The sequence below is a fragment of the Drosophila santomea genome, chromosome X (assembly GCF_016746245.2).
Source record: "Drosophila santomea strain STO CAGO 1482 chromosome X, Prin_Dsan_1.1, whole genome shotgun sequence".
NCBI lineage: Eukaryota > Metazoa > Arthropoda > Insecta > Diptera > Drosophilidae > Drosophila > Drosophila santomea.
In genome coordinates, this window is record NC_053021.2 from 14,798,410 (window position 1) to 14,815,550 (window position 17,141).

A 17,141-nucleotide genomic window follows, 5' to 3' on the forward strand; every position below is an offset into this window, starting at 1 on the left:
GGTGTTTAGCGGGTACACTTAGGGTGCCGGTGGCTTGCTGCAGTTCTCTGGTACGAATATGAACTGCTTACGCATACTGAAGCAATGGTATTTTCTTATTCCAACGATATCTGTGATATGCTAATGCCAAAAGTCTTGGCACTCACATTCATTTCATTCGTCGTTTCATTCGAGTTTCTCGTGTGCGGCGACTAATTAGCCAGTGTCACAAATTGTTTTTAATTAATCGATTTATAAGAGGTTAGAGGTCGCTTAGATAATGGAAGATATTACTTTTGCTACTACTACTTGTATGCTTAGATCATATGAATTCAATACAATTCCTATAAATAACAGCTTTAGAATGGAGAAAATATTGAAACAGGCCAAACTGGAAGTCTGTTTTCGCCCTGTTCAAGTTAATTTATCGCATTGAGTAAGGAGCACAAAGAATTAAAACAAAAACCAGACACAATTGCCACAAAGTAAAGGCAAATAAACAAAATAACAACAACAATAACAAAAAAAAAAACCAGTCATTACAATAAATCAGAGACAACAAAACCGTCAACAATTCACAGACTCGCAGCGAGTCTTTTTATAAATAAATAAATTGTGTCTAAAGCGAAATTTAGGGGTTTGCGTGAAATGGGGCTTACGTAAGCAGTTGTCGCCACCGCCGCCAGAGGCCGCCACTTCGCCACTAAAATTGATAGTATGGGGTGCAAGCACATACATTGTAGGTGTACTTGGTGCCGTAAATCTACGAGTATTGTGCGAAAAAAAAACAGCGCGAAATTAATTTGACAATTGCAAGTGCAAGGTCATCAAAAAGGTGTGTGTTGGTTTGTGGCACACCACGGAAATGAACCTAGATACCTGGGGGATGTGCAGCACGAGCTTTGACCAGGAAATACTGGATTATCTCTGAATCGCTTGTGGGGCTGAAATTGTTATTCTTACTTATCCAACTAAATATGCATAAAGAAACTCAGTTTTAAAATGTATTGCAAGTGCACTCAATTCACGGCAAAGAACTTTGACACTTTTGCGAAAGAAAGAGGGAGTTCCTTGAACCCAGTTTACATTTTTATTAGCATTTGCATTCGCATTCCCATAACGATTTCGCTTTCCGCGGCTCCATGCCGTAATATTTATTTACGTATTTATTGAGGCCAATTGCAGCGTTTAACTCAATTTGATATGCTAATTTGCTCAACATCTCCCCAGCCTTCTGTTGCCACACTTTCCACGTAAATTGCTCAAGAGACATGTAGACTTTACTGAGTTACTTGATTACAGAATTACCCGATTCCCCGCGATTGCATCACTTTAGAGTTAGTGACCCACTAATTGTAACCTGCGGAAAACAATTACATATTACCAAAACCTATTAAAAATATTAACAATAAATATACAAAGTTATGATGCGTCTAAAATGTAATGTTCAAGACTCATCAGGAACTGCAATTGAGTTCTTTTATTGCATTAGGACCTTTGCACAAGCGGAAAAGTACGTGAGTTCAAAAGTGTAGAAAGCCAATGAATTTGTGGTGATTCTAGACAAATGCCCTGTGTAAAGTCGATTTGGCACGTGCGTAAGTGCGATAGCTGGAATTCCATATAAACAGGATGGTGAGACACCTGTTGTGCGACAGTCTAGAAAAACTTTGAGTCAGCTTTATTTATTAGTTTGCAGAAAAAAAAGTTATAGAGCCCTGTCTGATATCGTTATCACAGCCAGTTATTTATCTCTCCTAAAATAATTTAAATTTTCGAGTGAGTGATATGATATAATATAATATAATAAGAGTGAGTAAATATTATGCAATCACTTGTCTTCAAAAACTGCACTCCGCTGCAAAGTTGATTTTATCCGAAAGGGAAAATCCTGTGTTAAGCTGCATTTCTCGGGAAAAAGCATTCGGAAAAGCGGTTTGGGGTCAAAGAGCAATAGAACTCAACTCAACTCAAAGTTTGCGTTGCGTAAACACGATTTGGAAAAACTCGTCGTAAAAAGACAAATTCACAAGGCGGGTAAACGTAAACACACCCAGAACCTTTCAAGTGTCCACAGAATTTTCCTTGTAATTGTTCTGGACAAACATACAAACACACATATATGTATATATATACAGAGTACGATCCCCCGTGAAACTCCCCCGATAAGATAGATTTTCCATGTTTGCTTCGATTTTCCTTGTTTTATTTTCTTGTTTATTTTCGCATGAAATGAAGTTGTTGTTCGGGTCGAGTACAAACAATAAATCATATTAAAGATCATCATGTTTTGGGTGTTTTTATTCTCGTTTAATGTAAGTATTTATAAGTATATGGAATTGAAATTGAAACTTATTTTAGGCTTGGCTCGTTTATCGCTTCGAGGATAAACACACACAGTTTACAAACACTTTTTTATTTGATTTTCGATTGCTTTTTTTAAATATTGCTTTTGAGTCTTTCATTTTTGTTTGTCTTTTCAATTTTTACGCTTAAAAGCTAAATGTATACTTCTTGCAGTTTCATTTACAAAAATATATACGTCTAGAAATATATATATTTATATATATATATATTATGCATATATATATATATAAATTTAATTGCTCTTTATTGATGAGTTCGGGTGCGTGTAAAAAAAAATTGCGCTAAACTAAATAAATGCTACCAAAGATATGCAAAAAAAAAGGGGAATTACATAATTATAATTATTATTTGCTGGCGAAAATTGCTAAATTAGAAGAGTAAAAATTGAAATAAAATGTGTATTATTATGCTGGCGTTTTTTCTTTACTAAGTGTAAATTATTGTTTTATTTTGTCTTCTTTTTTTTGTATTTTCGCATTTTTTTTTTTTTAGATGTCTTAATCAATGATCACAACTCTTAGCATAAATGTAACTCGCATGTGGCATTCATAAATATATATATTTTTTGTTTCTGTCCGTCTGTATATTTATGTATAAATATATATGTAATTGCTTATTAAAAATATATATGGATGTATATAGATCTATCATATCTCAATTTGTTTGCTGCTTCACAAAAAATGTATATATGTGTATGTAGTTCGAAAATGTCTTTTCTCCTGTCTTTCAAAGGTTTCCAGAATGCTTTTCCGAATGGATTGGCTGTGGGATTTTCGGTCCAGTCGTTAAATTCTTGGTTTTGGCAAATGGGAAATTTGATTGTCTTGGAATCCGGAACCAATCCACTCGTTTAGCTTACGTTTCTGGCAGCGGCTAGTATCTGTTATTTGTTATATTATTGTTGTTTGTTGCTTTATTGTAATTGTACGTGTATTGTTGTTTTTGTTGTTGTTGCTGATGCAAAACAGTAAACACAAATCGGCTATTGCTTGCGATCTTGTCTTTTACCATGGAATTCGTTGATATGTGTTCATTAGCTCGTCATTAGCTCGAAAGGCCTCATCTACATTGTCGGCTTCCTTTATCCTCCCTTCTCCCTCTGTTTTCCGCTCTTCGCTTTCCGATTAGTGATTTCCCCATTTTCCGACATCGTCTTATCATCGTCTTAACCCAATTCGGCTGCGTGAAACTGCAAAGAAATGATGAAATCATTTTATCTAATTATACTTTTGTGTTTAATTATACAGGAATGACTGATGTAGTCTTTATATTGCTTAAGATTAAGGTGAGTTTTAGTCGCGATAAGACTTCGGCGAAATTGATGTCTTTAAATAACTTATTACAGCTTATGAATCAGAAATTGGTATTTTGTGCAATAATAATCATTAAATAACTTTGAATTTAACACGTTTAACCTAACAAATTCCAAGTATCTGTGCTGAATTAATTTCCTGTCGCTACACTAGTTTTTGACCACAAAAACCCATGCCAGCACCTGTCAGAACTTCAAGACTAATCACCTGAGAATTTCCAATCGCTGAGGAAACAATAAATCATCCCTTCATCGCCATTGTCTAACTTCAAACGATGCATTTTCATTTCCATTTCAATTTAAATTTCGGAAATGAGTGCACTCTCCCATGGTGAGTTTTACTTTTGGCCCGATTCGAGTTTGACACTCTCGCTCGCTCTGCGCTAATTGAAAGCAATTAATGCAATTAAAAGCCTGGGAAATGAGTTGCCGACTTAACAAATTAAGTGCGTGTATACGAAAAAAAAAAAAATAACAAAACAAACAAAATACAAAACCATCATACAGAAGAGGCACATTCAATAGAGAGCAAAAGTTTTCGCGTGTCTGTTTCGCGTTTCATTCAACTTGGCGGCCAAGTGGGCTGCTGGGTTGGTGGGTTGGGTTGATGGGTGGTGGGTGGTGGGTGGTTTTGGGTGTGACAGAGCGGTCCATTCATTAATTCATTGATACCTCAAATTGGCGGTCAGACAACCACAAGCCACATACAATCTCAAAATACACATGGATATAGAACAGAGAATAGAGACAAGCGTACAGCGTACAGCGAACTGTGAACTGCGAGCAGCAGGAGCATTTTCAGTGCTTATTTGTTGATTATGATCATCATCAAAAGCTGTGGAGGCCGCTTAAATTGTGTGCCAGCCATTAATTGAAACTACGGATCTACAGGGGCCTGGATCTTGTGATCTCTGATCTTGAGGTGGGGTAGAAAAATGGAAATGAAAACGTGTGCTAATTGCAACACTTTGTCACCAATCAGCGGCAACAGCATCTATATCTGTATCTGTAACTGTATCTGTTTCTGTATCGTATCTGTATCTCGCACCGCACCTTATCAAATGGTTCTTTCTGTTCCCCGAGTTTCCCGCCTTCGATTAGATAAGTGCCCATGCCCGAAACTCTTACCGTCACGTATGTACATACATACGAAGAGGTTGCCCAACTTCTAATTGGCATTGCATGTCCCAAGTAAAGTCGAGTTCCCCACAAGAAATGGAAATGTCTGCACATTGGGCAACGCAGCCCCAAGTAAAACTCAACTCCGCGCTGATTACGAGTCGAGTCCGACGAGCGGAGACCCGAATGTCGAGAGCTCTTCCCTTATCGCCGCCACCCGACGAGGTCTCTGTACCCAAAAAAAAATGTCCACACCGCGAAAAACTATTGGATGAAAAACCAATACCAAGTATCTACATATATGAATGAGTGGAAAGGAATCAGCCAGATCAGTACCATAACTAAAGTGAACAAATCCCAAGATATTATTATTATTTGATATCAGTATTATTTTGTTTCAGTGTGGAGATGGCAACTTGGGTCGCCAGAGAGTCAAAATCTTGAGACCCTGGCAATCTAAGAAAATCTGAAGCCATGGAAACGACTTATAAATAATGGGCTTGTTAGCTCGACTGTTCGACCATCAGTAGTGATTGAGCTTAAACTATGCGATACCCTATACGCATGCGATACAAATATTTTAGAAGAAAACAAATATTTGTATAGAGCACGTTGTATCAGGAATCTGATGTGATAATTTCTGCGACTTCCTGGTAATATGGCTTACTATAACATTGAATTGATTTGTCAAATGATTAGCTCTAAAGCGTGACGAAACCAGTGCTGCAAAGGGCCGAAATCAGTGTACTCAAAATGAGAAAAAAATCAGTCTCTTAATAAAAACTGGAAAGTCTATGCAAAGTGGCTATAAAGGTGAAACTACCCTATATTCTGGAATTTCAGAGGGCATCGAGTAGAGAAATGCCAAGCCATAAGAAGACAGAAAGAATCTTTTGCCCTGCTGGCAACAATCTTCAACTAACTGGTGGTCAAACTGGTTTGCCCCCTACCTCTCCACCTCTTCCGTTCTCTTCCCTTTCCAGTTGACTGTATACGTGCGTGTGTGTGTGAGGGGGATCGAACTATGGGTGGCTGTTGCGCATGCGCAGCTATCCTGCTTGCACCGAAGCCGCTTACGCTTCAAATGAGCGTAAGACCAGAAGAACTCTCTTCTCTCTCACTCTGTGAAAAGTGTTTCTTTGTTGTGTTGGAAAAAAACATCATTTTTATTGTCATTAGTTGGGTCTTCTCTAATAAAGTAGCGTCGAAAAAAAAAGTAAGTTAACTACCAAAACAAAAATGGTATATCGTATGTATATTCTTAAGATCTAATCGAGGTTTACATCGAGTGGAAGTGTGTGTGGCTTGGGCTAGAAGCTAACTAAAACTAGTGTCTGAATGATAATGGGGAAGTGTTTGGGATAGTGTGGGATGGTGATATACGAGACTTACTGGCACTCTGGCACACGGCCACGCCCACTGATTAGGCGTCGAAGGGCCGCTTGTGGGCGCTATGCTCATCGCCGCCCATTTCGCGGGACAAGTCCGAGATCACTTCCTTGTAGATGAGCGGATCGATGTTCTTGCCCAGCTGGTAGAGCAGGAACCAATCACCAATGTTGCACTTGTTGGCCACCAGTTCGACCTCCTCGCTTTCGGCCAGACGGGAACGGGCTCGGAGCAGGAGATGGCGCAGCTTGGGACCCGCAACCACGGCGATTCTGTAGATCAGCGATATTCCCGACATGATGCTCAGGATGATGAACCAGAACCACAGGAACACGTAGATCTTCTCGTTGACAATATTCAGGGGCAGCACGCACAGACCATCGTGGGTCTGCACACTGCCGGATGGACCGTATTTGTGGAACGTGCATTTGGTGACCTTCGGAAAGACCCGCGCCATGGGATCCACACGCTCATCGGGCTCCAGCTCGGTGAACTTCAGCACATCGCTGCCGTAGGTGCTGAACTCGCCGTCGAGGAAGAAGTCCACGAAGTAGATCTGTCCAATCACATTCACAAAGTTCAGGGCTTCGCACACGAAGAAGCGGAAGGCGTAGAAATTGTGGCGGTTCAGGTTGCCAATGAAGTAGTCGACGAGGATTTTCTTGCGATCGTTCTTGCACTCATCGTTCACAATGGGGCTGTTGAGGTCCATGACCAGCATCTTGAGGCGTCCGCCCTCCCAGGACTTCCATAGATAGCGCGGCACGTAGAACAGGATGGCCTGGAAGAAGAGGACGAAGCACACCCACTGGTAGTACTTGTGGTACTTCACATCGTCCTCGCCCTCCACATGGGAGCCCACGCCGGGCTGCACCACATCGCGTCCGGTGATGCCCGTCATCCTCTCCGGCACGGTAAACGTCGAGTAGATCCAGCAGTAGGTGTCCATCACGCCCAATGGGATCTCGTCCACAATGCAATCGATGGGGTCACCGATGTATTGGCGCGAGGTCACCAGCAGTGAGAAGGCGATCAGTATGATCACCGTGGCCTTGTAGTGCATGCGAAAGACATTGTTGTCGATGCACACCTGGTCGATCTTCAGCAGGCCCTTGACGGACCCAAAGACATCAAACATCTTGTCGGTTTGCTACTCTATAATTATTTGCGATTTGCGAGGATTCTTTGATCCGGAGGATACTTCTACTCCTTGACACTAACGCTGACTGTGGCGGTTCGTATCGGTTGCCTGGTGACTTTTGCTATGGGGCTTTCGGGTTCCTCACACGTTGGCCACCATTACTCTTCAGTTTCTGTTTCAAGAATGCACACGAAAAAAAAAGATAGTAGTAACTATCGGGGAGAGCAGCGTTACGTGGGATTTGGTTTGGCACTGGATCTTCGGCTTGGATCCCCCAGAGAGCTTCGTTTCTGTTCGGTTCGAGTTCGTTTCGAGTTCGTTTCGCGCTCTCAACACCAACGCGACAACAAAAACAAAACAACTTGAGTTTCGAGGGGGGCGGCGGGGGCGACGGTTACCCAGGTGGAAGTCTAAACGCCGTCGCAGCAGCGGCACTAAGCGCACTCTTCGGATAGAAAATTCAAACTGTTCGGCTTTCCGCTGGGCCAAGTCGCTTGGCTGTGCTAAACGCCGTCGCCGGAGCGGTGAGATTCAGAGAGCGAGAGAGCGTTCTCTTTTTGGGGTGGATCTTGTTAAACAATGGAGTGCTTGCTTGCTTTACTTTTATTTTTGTTTCGTTTTTCAATCCTCTCCCGTGCTCTCTCGCGACTTGGACTTGGAATGGCTGAATCTGGACTGGACTGGCATGGACCAAAAGGGTAACATTTCCCAAAACCCGGAGTGAGGGAGAGGGGGCGAGAGTGACTCAGTGATGCTGCTCGAAACTGAATTGAAACACAAAGAATTGCCTTAATAATTTACCTTAATTTTAAATATGCTTAAAACATGCATAGTATCCCGTTGCACTTTGCGCCTGGGCTGAGCAAAGTGCGGTTTCATCGAACATCTGGCAGCCTTATCCGCTGTTAACCCTAGATTAGTTTTATTTCGGCCCTGCGCGACTTTTAAAGATAAGACAGAAATGTCTACTTAAAAGTTTCATATCAGCAGAATATCTTAGCACCTTCCACCCCGTGACAAAATTATTTTTAAATAAAATTAAAACTCAAAAAATATTACATTACAAAAGCTATTAACTTAATTTATTTTACGTACCATTTTTTTTAGCGTCCCGTAAGCTAATTTACTTTAAGTTTATTAAGGACAATTTTAAATATTTTCGGATTTTTGAACCATCTGTAATGTGTGGCATACCTTCTGGGGTTAAGCCTGTGGTTTTTTCAGCAGCATAACCGAGATTTATGTTTAAATTTTAATGTCATCTGGCAACGCTGACGCTCACGAGTCTGCCGATGCATTTAACCCCCCGTTGGGGCACCAACCCCCTCCTACCGCGCACTCTCCGCCAACTTTCAACTCTGACTCTGCCATTATGGAGCTGCATCTGCGTTGGTGTTTGTGTGTGTGTGTAGGCGACAAGTTCTTGGAACCCGTTGTGTTGTTGCTTGTGTACATCGCGATGCTGGAGTGGATTTCATTTTCGAGATGGGAGCTGCTGCACCACCGACAAAAGAACAAGCAAAGCCAAAGGCATAGAGCGGTGAATGAGTGAAAGAGAGAACACAAATGGAGATGGAGATGTGGGAAAACACACTGGAAGTCTCTGCTTTCACTGCATTTGTATACCTGCAGAACTCCTCGTATACCTGCCGATTTCCAACAATTACCGGCGTACATATGTACAAGAATTTACCCGTGTCTCAGGTATAGCCGAGGAATATTTAGCGGGATTTTTCATGCCCTTTTTTGTGGAGAGAACAGAGAGCCAAGGAAATGGAAACAAAACGAAAACGCGACTACCTGTTACACCACTCTTCTTCTTGAAAGCGCTCTCCCTCTCCGTCTTTCTTCGTTCTTTTATTTTTTTGGGCCCATTCTTCAGGTTGGACATTCTTCTTCTACCTGTTCTCCTTCCGTCAATTCGGAGCTATAGCTATACATACATACATATGTATGTAGCTCTCAAGTCCCTCGAAACTATCTCAATTGTAAATTAAACGTTTCAATCCGGACACACGCTGGCTTATCTGGGCTATATACATATGAACATACATACATAGGTATGTATATAAGGCAATACATAACAGCGAGGGTATGTAACATAGCACCTTGTACTGCTCTCAAGTGCGTGTACTCGATTGTACAAAATAATTAAAGCGGTCTAGATGTGGCAATACACGGCTAGTTCCAGTAGCCCGATAAGAGCTAGAGCATTTGTCATGGGAACCGAACTGCCTGCCGTGGGTGTTATAACACCAGATCGTAGATCTGGATGATATGGTCGGACATTGGGGACCTTCAGACGTCCCACTTGCCAGACTTCGCATTTCGAGGCTAAATGGGGGCTCCTCCCATAACACATAGGACTACTGTATTTGGAGGAGTATGATGTATAAAGTTATAAACTAGAAAGAAATATAACTTTTAGGAACGACAACTTAAGTGAAATACACCTCCCAAGTTGATCGATTATGTGGGTGGGCTACTGAAAATACAGCCCCAGGAGGGATATAAATTATATTCGCAAAAAACTCGTAAAAATTGCACCACTGGCATGTCTCAATCAGTAATGATTTGCTACTGACGGGGAAGCAACCTGAGAAGCGGGTGAACGGCAATAAAAATCAGTTAAAAAACCATTAAGCCCACATGTCCGAATGTCCGCATGTCCGTATAGCGATCTAAAAGAGTGTACATATGTATACCGTATATATCCCTAAATGAGACGACTACTGTCTGGGTTATAAATAGCAGCAGAAAACCGCAGAGAACCACGCCGAGTCCAATAAATCAGATAGGATCAGTTCGGATCGATTGCCATTCCCCCCGGACATACATATGTACATATGTACATACATATATCTCAAATTTCACAAGCCAGTTTTTATCGAAATAAAATCTGCGGTCACGATAAGACTCCTTGGAGCATAAACATTTGGAAAATGTTTGTTGATCGCTGATTGTTAAAAGATTGTGTTCCTTTCTCGCAACTTTCATATTTCTGCCACACTAAAAACAATATTGGATCTCATGCCATTTATGCTTTTTGTATAGTTCAAGAAGTCTATATGAGTGATATAAACATTAATATCACCGATTGTTCTCTGTGCATTCAGGCCGTGGCACACGCTTAAGTGTTTCGTCTTAGTCATAGGCTTCATGCGAAATCGAACATCAACATATCTGAAAATTCCACGAAAATCGTCTGCGTCACGTAAAACCATCTGGCGAAAAGCAGATACATCTTTCGAACATGTATTCGTCTTACTCATGATTAAATATTCTGGCTTTGTCAAGTATCCTGTGGCTAATTGTATCCCTAGTACATCTTAGGTGTTATAGCCAAAAGGTCAGAGATTGCAACTGGGTGAACTCTAATGTTCGACGAACAAGTCTTCTAAATCACGTGCGATGTGTTCCGATGTGTTTGGAATTATAATTAAACGTGGACAACAACTTTTCACTGTCAACAAACTGACAGCATTTACATAAATATCGCATTGCAATCGGGTTAATTAAAGAAACTCAGAAACTTCTGTAGATTTCAAAACACTTGTCAGACAGTAATTAAGATTTGAATTTGGCGAGACTTGACCCAAAAAGATATATATTTTCATTTTTGGAGGAAAACAACTTTTCACCAATTGAACATTAAACGGACATTAAGCTCGGGTATTTAACGATTAAGAGATCAGCGGGTTCGGCTTAGATACTAACTGGTTTTGGCAATATATTTAAAGTGATTATACTTTGTAAATAAATATGGGGAATGTAAGAGCGAGAGATACCTTAAATTGCATCATTCAGCGTATGGAATATCACATTTTCAGAGCGCCCATCCATCAACGATTTCATTTGCATTGCGCAACTTTGCAAATTTGTACCGAAAACACTTTCACTTTTCAGCAGAATTTTGTTGCAACGAATGCGAATATATATATGAATATATCGATGTCTGCATTGCACATATAGTATGAAGAGATATACAATGTATACTGGTATATCGGTATACTGGTATTGCTTATGACTGGTAATTGAATCTGTGGCCGAGGCTAAAACGTGTGGTGCGCCTTGCTTGAATGGTTCGAATTTCGTTTTCATTGCGGTTTGCTTTATTTAAATTTCAATGCAAAATGGCTTAAAATCAACAGACAACAGAACGTGTATGGCCTATCAGTTTGTATCGAAATCTGGGCTATGCCAATAAAGCAATGCTTACTGATATTCGAATATGAATCAATGAACTTTCGTCAACTAAAAGTTGAGCAAAAGAAAAAGTTGCAAATAAATACAAAATATAATGCCCGTAATCAAAGCAATTTCCAGGGAAACCCAAGTAGAGGTAAATTCGAGCAGTCAACCGGCTAAAAATGTTGCAATTACTAATATAGTCAACTGGTCTCCGGTTACGCACGACTTCTATGTACTGTGTACTATACAATATGTACTATTCAAAGGGGCCTTTGTCTATCTTATCCGGCAAAGTTTTGTAGCGGCCACTTGGGCGCTTAAGTAATAAGCAGCGAATATTAAATGCCCAGGCGAGCTATTTAGATAAGCAACAGATACAGATACTTATGGGCTGATAGTGCGGATCTTTGATGGCATTCCGTGTACGACAAAACCAAAGGTAAATGAAAACAAGCCAGTCAGTCAGTCAGTCAGTGACTAAAAAATAAATAACTTCTCGTTGTCTTTTCAGGGGATTGAGTGAAAGATAAGATTGTCGGGGCCAAAGAATGAAATACGATAATGCTGCAGGTTGAATATATCCAACTGATTGCCTTGCGTGGAACCTTGCACCGATATCGCCAAAAGTCAAACAGCCGCGCACTAATCCATCCAAAGACGAGTCTATATACATATGTACATATATATATGTATAGCTCCCTGTCTGGCACTGATCTGGGTCAATAAGATACCGCCCCACGTCCAAGCAAGCCCCCCATTGCCAAGCTGTCCCAAGTCGGTGCCATCCATCAGAATAGGCAGTATTGGATCACTATTGGGCTGATAGCGGCACGCTTTAAGACCCGGAGAGCTGCAGATTACGGCGGAATTTTTAATTCCCCATTCAGTAATTTCACTGCAAGTCTATGTTTATTCTTAGAACGAAGTTTTTATCACTATTTTGCATCACCAAGGGCTATTTGCTATGTGGCTATCTGGAAGTGCAACTACTGTTTGCTGATATCCTGAATCTCTTGAGTCATATATATTTTCCCCCACTGATTCATATTTCTTGTGATTGTTTGCCTGCGTATCTGGGTCTCTAGGCGCTGGGATCTTTCATTTCGATTGCTGGCAAGTTACTCACCCACCCACAAACCTACGCACCACTGCGAGATTTGGCCAGCTTATCGATGAGGTAAGCCCTGAGAAAATGGCTTTTATTTTCCACAATTCTTTCGCTCTTTTGAGAACCCTGGAGAACCTTAGGGGTTCGACCCATTCGGGTTCTTCTGAAGCCACGAGCCGAATTCATGCCGAAGCTCTCAAGTTAGGGCGAAAAGTAAAAAATGACCGAAAAACTGGGAGTTTTCTTGGCTTTCAAGAGAGCTTGTGCACTGAAAGAATTCAATTGCTAACTTTTCACACTGAAACCCAACTGCCAATCAAAACCTAAACATATATATCTATATATGTAGCCAGCTAATAGGTAAGCTGGCAATTGGTTTATTTTTCCTGTAGTGCAATAGTTTGCCCAAATCTTGCGCAGTGTAGCGCACTCTGGTAGGTTCTCATATTGCCCTTACTCTTTTCTTGGACAACTGTGAACTAAACTCAATTCAATTCAATTGCTGATTCGGCATTTCCGTGCATTTCTGCCCGACGAAGTTATCTTATCGGGCCCGGACGGCTCTCCTGGCCAAAAGTGAGCGGTTGATAAGGCGCCAGAAAGCCCTCTCCGATGGTGATGAAGATCGGAAAACCGAGAACGGAGAACGGAGAACCGGAGACCGAAGGTTCTGAGACCCGGAGACCAGGTGCAGAGTCGCGAGCCTTGCAGTTACGAGGAGCTAGCCGCGGCAAGCGGAGCGCACAAATCCATCCGACTCCAGAAGTTTCCAGCCCGTTTGTAAACGCCACCCAGCCATAATAATATCGTAATCTTCGTAAGAAAGCCGACGAAGTAGTAGTGGGATCGGATCGGGGGACAGAACCTAAACCAAAACCAAAACCAAAACCGAAGATAAGGAAGGCGTTACAATGCTGAACACCTTCAGTTCGGTGAGGCAGTACCTCAAGTTCGATCTCACGCGTGTGGTCATCGATAATATAGTGTTCAAGCTGCACTATCGATGGACCTTCGTGATACTCCTGGTGGCCACGCTCCTCATCACGTCCCGCCAGTACATCGGGGAGCACATCCAGTGCCTGTCCGACGGCGTCGTGTCTCCGGTCATCAACACCTTCTGCTTCTTCACGCCCACCTTCACAGTGGTAAGTGGGCGGGGTCACCAAGGAAAAGCTAGTTGGGGTCACCAGGCAATAATCATAGCTATGTTCGGGCAACTGTTATCAATGCTCCATTTGATTGTTGGTAAAACATTTCCATTTGTGGCATGATCAATAGATTTCTTTTAAGAAGCTTGCTAGTAGAAGATAATAGATCATATTAGATAGTTCATTAACATACCCTGCACCCCACATAGGTACGTGACCAGAACCAGACAGCCCACAAGCCGGAAAGTGAGCCACCGGGAATAGGGGCGTTTGATCCCGAAACGGACAAGATCAAGCGGCATGCCTACTACCAGTGGGTGCCCTTCGTCCTGTTCTTCCAGGCGCTCTGCTTCTACATTCCCCACTCCCTGTGGAAGAGCTGGGAGGGCGGCCGGATCAAGGCCCTGGTCTTTGGCCTACGAATGGTGGGTCTGACCAGGTACCTGAAGAACGACAGTCTGCGCATCGGCAAGCTGAACATACCCTCGATGGCGGAGGCGGAGGAGCGTGTCAAGGACATTCGGCGCACAATGATCGACAGGATGCGGTTGAATCAATCGTGGGGTGCCCACTTGGTCTTCGCGGAGGTGCTCAATCTGGTGAATCTTCTCGTGCAGATTACATGGACCAATCGATTTTTGGGCGGTCAATTCCTTACACTGGGACCACATGCCCTAAAGAATCGTTGGTCCAATGAGATGAGCGTGCTGGATCTGGTCTTTCCGAAGGTTACCAAGTGCAAGTTCCACAAATTTGGTGACTCCGGCTCCATTCAGGTGCACGATGCCCTCTGTGTGATGGCGCTGAACATCATGAACGAGAAGATCTACACCATTCTGTGGTTCTGGTACGCCTTCCTCTTGGTCGTCACAGTTCTGGGACTCCTCTGGCGAATTTTCACCCTGTGCTTCTACAGAAAGTAAGTGGATATACATATATACAGGTGTGGTAACCCAATTTAACCCCTCTTATTGTAGTGTCACCTTTACCCGCTGGTCTCTCTACTGGGCAAAGCCCGGCCAACTGGATGAGAAGGAAATATCGGCGGTGATTGACAAGTGCAACTTCTCCAACTGGATGTTCCTGTTCTTCCTGCGCACCAACCTCTCGGAGTTCCTGTTCAAGAAGGTCATCTATCACCTGGCCAGCGAGTTCCCCAATCCCGATCACGATAACGATATCAATGCCTATCGCGAGGCACCGCCCACGCCGCCCAAGAACCGTTATCCGGACATCAGTAGCCTGGACACGGTGGACTCGCCCCTCTTGCACCTTCGACACAATGCCACGCCCTCTGCCAGCGGCACAGCGCCGCCCACTGGAGCCCAAGGGCCAACGACTTCGGATATGGCCAAGTTACCTGTATAATTTATGCATTTCAATTAACGCTAGGCAATTAATTATTGGAGCTTTGTCTTGTTTACACCTGTTTTTTTTTTGTTTATATATGATTATTTCATTTTAAATATATTTATTATTAAGAGACTCGACGACTTTCAGCGCAAAGCAACAGGTTTTTTTCGGGGCACACATAAAGCACAAAGCCGCTCAAAATGGCCGACAGAAAAACAGTTATTTTGTGTGTGGTATTTTGTAAAAAAAAAAAAAAACTGGGTAAAAAGCAAAAAAAAAAAAGCACAAAATAACACAAACCCGACCAGACACCTTTTGAGGGGCGCGGGCGTGGGCGTGGCCGACTGCGGTTGGGTGACCCAGTTCGAGTGATCCGTTGTGGTTTCGAAAGTGTTTGTTTCTGAGCTGCCAGGCCGGACGCAGTACATCCATCTGGCTGCCACCGTTCTGGATGGGTCACACTTGGTGCTCTCTGACTGGGAAGTTTCTATAGATGTCCACGAGGTGAGTGATTGCTACTTAAAGTTTACTATATTTGCTATTTCGTAAGCTTCACTGATCTGCAGTTAAAGATCCTGAGATGGGAGCAACATAACTTCTAAAGTCAAAACTCACAGAATTACAAAAGTTACAAGTTAGCATTAAGACATTTACACATGCCGCTCCGTCATAAGCAAGTCCATATTTGGGCCCATTTTCCATTTGACAGATTTTGGCCAGTTGACGGCTTCGGCTTCGACTGTCTTTAGCAATCAATTAGTACGAGAAGTTTTTGCACTTACTTTTGGCAAGTGTTGCCAAATCGAAGCCACAATCTTGCGCCACTTCGCGGCGAGGTGTAATGGCAAGCTAGTTATGACACCTGTGTGCCACCAAAAGCGGCAGTCGCCAGTCGTATGGAGGAATCCACAACCAAATCCGACTCCGTGTCCGAATCAGAATCCCCATTGATTAGCTGACAAGATTTCGCTTTGATAGTTTGCGGTCAATGCCAACCGGCTTGGATTGCCTGACAAAAGTTCAACTTTCGAAGCGATATCTTCGAGTAGATATATGTATTTGCAGGCAGAGGAAGACGGGGCGATCAGGTTTTCTTTTTTTTTTTTTTTTATTCTTGCGCGTGAGATCTCCGCTTTTATTCTAGTTTTTTTTTGTGAGACAAACTCGATTTGGGATTGTTCTGTTTTATTATCGTTGGCTGTGTTCTTTTCAATTCGATTCGATCGCCGCCTGCATATCAAGTGATTTCTTTCGTTTCGTAAAAGCCGCAACAAAGCAGAAAAAGCCAACTCTCGTATATAGAAAAAAAATAATAAATAATGTGCTAAGCTCGCACCGTCAATGCTCTATACTTTTGAAAGTCTTTCGCTTGTCTGATACTGTTTGATATACACATATATTATATGTATCACATGCATTTTACGGGCAACAATCGAGTATTTGGTTGCTATAGAAACGTTGGCATGTTTAAGCACCATTCTTACCCTCGAAATCAGTATACTCAAGCATTCGACTTGATCACCAAGACAAATACGAATATATCTGCCCATTTTGGGGCTTTGTTTTCATTTGCCAGTGATTGTTGCTGTTGCCATTGTTGTTTTGAGCCCCCCCGCCTTGGTGAATGACCGTTAACATTTATGAGATCGAAGTGGACTTTTGGTCATGCCCGTTTCTCGTTTGGGGTTGTCAAGTATACTTGCCCTATTGAGTTGTCCATGCTCCAGAGATTCGGAGATCACTTCAGAGATACAATGGAAAAGGTGTGCATCAAAATGCGTTGAGATTTGGTATGGGGCCATAAATAATCTCGATTTCCATTCAGGTAACTCTCTAACCTATGTTAACCTAGACTTAGCGGGTATTTAGTAAGTGATATGGCAGTTGCAACACCGAATTCTACCCAATTTGAATTGCAGTCTAGACGGCCGGGCGAATACCTTCAATTAGCCAAATTGATGCGACAATTAACACGTTTGAACTTTTGCAGCTGCCTGCGGCGAATTGCTGACCTGTCGTATGTGGGGTTGATGC

At 42.4% G+C, this 17,141-nt stretch overlaps 2 protein-coding genes and 2 long non-coding RNA genes across 4 annotated transcripts; 2 read left to right on the forward strand and 2 right to left on the reverse strand.

Moving 5' to 3' along the window:
* The first annotated feature begins 1,641 nt into the window (after positions 1–1,641).
* Positions 1,642–5,993, forward strand: LOC120454951. The gene is made up of 2 exons (XR_005616702.1): positions 1,642–1,758; positions 3,594–5,993. It is a non-coding gene; the product is annotated as an uncharacterized LOC120454951 (long non-coding RNA).
* LOC120454950 (innexin inx2) lies at positions 2,251–7,775 on the reverse strand. Its single transcript, XM_039640719.2, has 2 exons — positions 6,170–7,775; positions 2,251–3,535 (listed from the first exon to the last, which is right to left on the reverse strand). The coding sequence occupies exon 1, from the start codon at positions 7,302–7,304 to the stop codon at positions 6,201–6,203; it is 1,104 nt and encodes a 367-aa protein (XP_039496653.1). The 5' UTR covers positions 7,305–7,775; the 3' UTR covers positions 2,251–3,535; positions 6,170–6,200.
* Positions 7,776–8,362: 587 nt separating this feature from the next.
* LOC122756536 lies at positions 8,363–11,083 on the reverse strand. Its single transcript, XR_006356521.1, has 2 exons — positions 8,502–11,083; positions 8,363–8,433 (listed from the first exon to the last, which is right to left on the reverse strand). It is a non-coding gene; the product is annotated as an uncharacterized LOC122756536 (long non-coding RNA).
* A 2,087-nt stretch (positions 11,084–13,170) lies between these two features.
* LOC120454949 (innexin inx7) lies at positions 13,171–15,239 on the forward strand. Its single transcript, XM_039640718.2, has 3 exons — positions 13,171–13,751; positions 13,964–14,673; positions 14,732–15,239. Exons 1-3 carry the CDS (start codon positions 13,518–13,520, stop codon positions 15,120–15,122), a joined length of 1,335 nt encoding a protein of 444 aa, XP_039496652.1. The 5' UTR covers positions 13,171–13,517; the 3' UTR covers positions 15,123–15,239.
* The last annotated feature ends 1,902 nt before the right edge of the window (positions 15,240–17,141 follow it).

Bases quoted from the DNA above. Each gene is read 5' to 3' on its own strand.
- LOC120454949 (XM_039640718.2), top strand. From the start codon at position 13,518: ATGCTGAACACCTTCAGTTCGGTGAGGCAGTACCTCAAGTTCGATCTC. The intron at 13,752-13,963 runs GTAAGTGGGCGG...CACCCCACATAG, and splicing joins TCACGCCCACCTTCACAGTG to GTACGTGACCAGAACCAGAC. The intron at 14,674-14,731 runs GTAAGTGGATAT...CTCTTATTGTAG, and splicing joins ACCCTGTGCTTCTACAGAAA to TGTCACCTTTACCCGCTGGT.
- LOC120454950 (XM_039640719.2), bottom strand. From the start codon at position 7,304: ATGTTTGATGTCTTTGGGTCCGTCAAGGGCCTGCTGAAGATCGACCAG.